This window comes from Chiloscyllium plagiosum, chromosome 31, assembly GCF_004010195.1.
Source record: "Chiloscyllium plagiosum isolate BGI_BamShark_2017 chromosome 31, ASM401019v2, whole genome shotgun sequence".
Classification (NCBI taxonomy): Eukaryota; Metazoa; Chordata; class Chondrichthyes; order Orectolobiformes; family Hemiscylliidae; genus Chiloscyllium; species Chiloscyllium plagiosum.
In genome coordinates, this window is record NC_057740.1 from 17,499,729 (window position 1) to 17,502,105 (window position 2,377).

The 2,377-nt window shown below is 43.3% G+C and overlaps 1 protein-coding gene across 2 annotated transcripts in view; it reads left to right on the forward strand.

Moving 5' to 3' along the window:
• Nucleotides 1-2,120, forward strand: part of LOC122565276 (dedicator of cytokinesis protein 7-like) — a 191,018-nt gene extending 188,898 nt beyond the window's left edge. For both annotated transcript variants that reach the window (XM_043721061.1, XM_043721062.1), the window contains exon 46: nucleotides 1,739-2,120. In XM_043721061.1, the coding sequence (XP_043576996.1) occupies nucleotides 1,739-1,895 (157 nt within the window). In that variant the 3' untranslated portion in view covers nucleotides 1,896-2,120. The remainder of the gene's footprint in view (nucleotides 1-1,738) is intronic.
• Nucleotides 2,121-2,377: the final 257 nt, after the last annotated feature.

Below are 2,377 nucleotides of genomic sequence, written 5' to 3' on the forward strand. Positions count from 1 at the left end.
CCCCACCCCCTCACTTACCCTCACCTCCCCACCCCTCACTTACCCTCACCTCCCCACACCCTCCCCTTAACCTCAAATCCTTCATTGGTTGAAAATCTAACTCAGCTTTGATTAAGTTCATGCCCCATCCTTCATGAGGGATGAAAACAGCACGAACAGGTCTCTGAGAATCAAAAGTTCTCTGAATCTCCATTCTAAACGGCAGACCTTTAATTCTTGAACGGGGTGTCCCCTTGTTCTAGTTTCCCCCCCACAGTGGGAAGCATTCGATTGGATACAAAAAGTGAAATTGCTGGAAAAGCTCAGCAGGTCTGGCAGCATCTGTGGAGAGAAATAGAGTTAATGTTTCAGGTCATCTTCAGAATAGTGACCCTTCCTTAGATTGGATATCTCTCTATAATTTGTCTATGGCCACCTTTTATTCTATAAATTTATCATGTTACTATTGAACATACTTTACAATTTGCGAGTCCTTTGGAATGTTCTAAAGTCATGAAAGATGATATAGAAATTCAGCTGCTACTGATAGAACTCAATGACAGGATCTGTTTGGTTATGCAACAACTACTGTAGTTAATCTTCCTCTCCTGTTGTTGTGTATAGTCAACTTACCTGCCCATTTTCTGACCCTGTATCCCATCAAATTATCTCTCAGTTCTGAAGGAGGTTGTGAAAATGATCTCCAATAAACTTTCCCACTTCAATCACATGTGCACCACCCCGTGCCCTCTCATCTCCCACCCTATATACCCACCATCACCGAGATGGTGTTGCTGACCTGCTGTGCACTTCCAGGTCTTATCGGTTTATGTTACTTCTCCAGCAACAGCAGTGTTTTGCTCATTATCTGTATTTCCAGATAACCCTAACTAACTAATCATTTATCCCCTGCTGTTTGTAAGAAGGTATTGTACACATCTTGACTGTAATGTTGCAGATGTCTGTGAATAACCTCTCTCTCTGATCTGTTGTAAATTTCTGTGAGTAACTTCTCTCTCAGGTCTGTTGTAGATGTCTGTGAGTAACCTCTGTCTCTGGTCTGTTGTAGATGTCTGTGAGTAACCTCTCTCTCTGGTCTGTTGTAGATGTCTGTTAGTAACCTGTCTGTCTGGTCTGTTGTAGATGTCTGTTAGTAACCTGTCTGTCTGGTCTGTTGTAGATGTCTGTGTATAACCTGTCTGTCTGGTCTGTTATAGATGTCTGTTAGTAACCTGTCTGTCTGGTCTGTTGTAGATGTCTGTGTATAACCTGTCTGTCTGGTTTGTTGTAGGTGTCTGTGTGTAACCGCTCTCGCTGGTCTGTTGTAGTGTCTGTGGGTAACCTCTCTCTCTGGTCTGTTGTAGATGTCTGTGAGTAACCTGTCTGTCTGGTCTGTTGTAGATGTCTGTGAGTAATCTGTCTGTCTGGTCTGTTATAGATGTCTGTTAGTAACCTGTCAGTCTGGTCTGTTGTAGATGTCTGTGGGTAACCTCTGTCTCTGGTCTGTTGTAGGTAACCTCTGTCTCTGGTCTGTTGTAGGTGTCTGTGGGTAACCTCTCTCTCTGGTCTGTTGTAGGTGTCTGTGGGTAACCTCTCTCTGGTCTGTTGTAGGTGTCTGTGGGTAACCTCTGTCTCTGGTCTGTTGTAGGTGTCTGTGGGTAACCTCTCTCTCTAGTCTGTTGTAGGTGTCTGTGTGTAACCTCTCTCTCTGGTCTGTTGTAGGTGTCTGTGTGTAACCTTTCTCTCTGGTCTGTTGTAGGTGTGACGATGCCTTGAAGAAAAACAAGTGCTTGATCACACATGACCAGCTCGAGTATCAGCGGGAACTCGAGCGGAACTATGAAGCTCTTGAGCACAACTTACAACCATTTATTAACCGCAGGATCCCACACCTTTACGTTATGACTCGTTTATAAACACCCCAGGGGATGGGAAATATACTTTGGAAGCAGGCCAAGCAAGAATCCTGTACCTGAATGGAGTTGCACTCCTCGGAACAACATTACTAACTGTTTATAGTTCATTTGTGAATAGCTATCTTGTGTAAGAATAGGAAATGTATTTATATCCTTGGTGGAATGTGTTAAAACTCGCCTCACTTGCACTTGACATGTGAGCCTTGCCATTACACTCTGCTAGAATATCTGGAAGGATTTATTTTTATTTCCTGAAGTTCTTTGCTATTTATCCATCTCTCTGGTCTGACAAACTCTCCCATTGCTTTAACAAATGGGTGTTCAGCAAAAAAAGCAAAAAGAAGAGTTTACAAACTGGGCTGATGTGGTCTCATGTGTGACGATAGGTCAGTTCTCGATTTGCATAAACTTTTGCAAGTAGAAGTCAGAGCTGGAGTAACTTGGAGGCATTGGCTTCATGCTGAATGCACTTAACTCTGTTC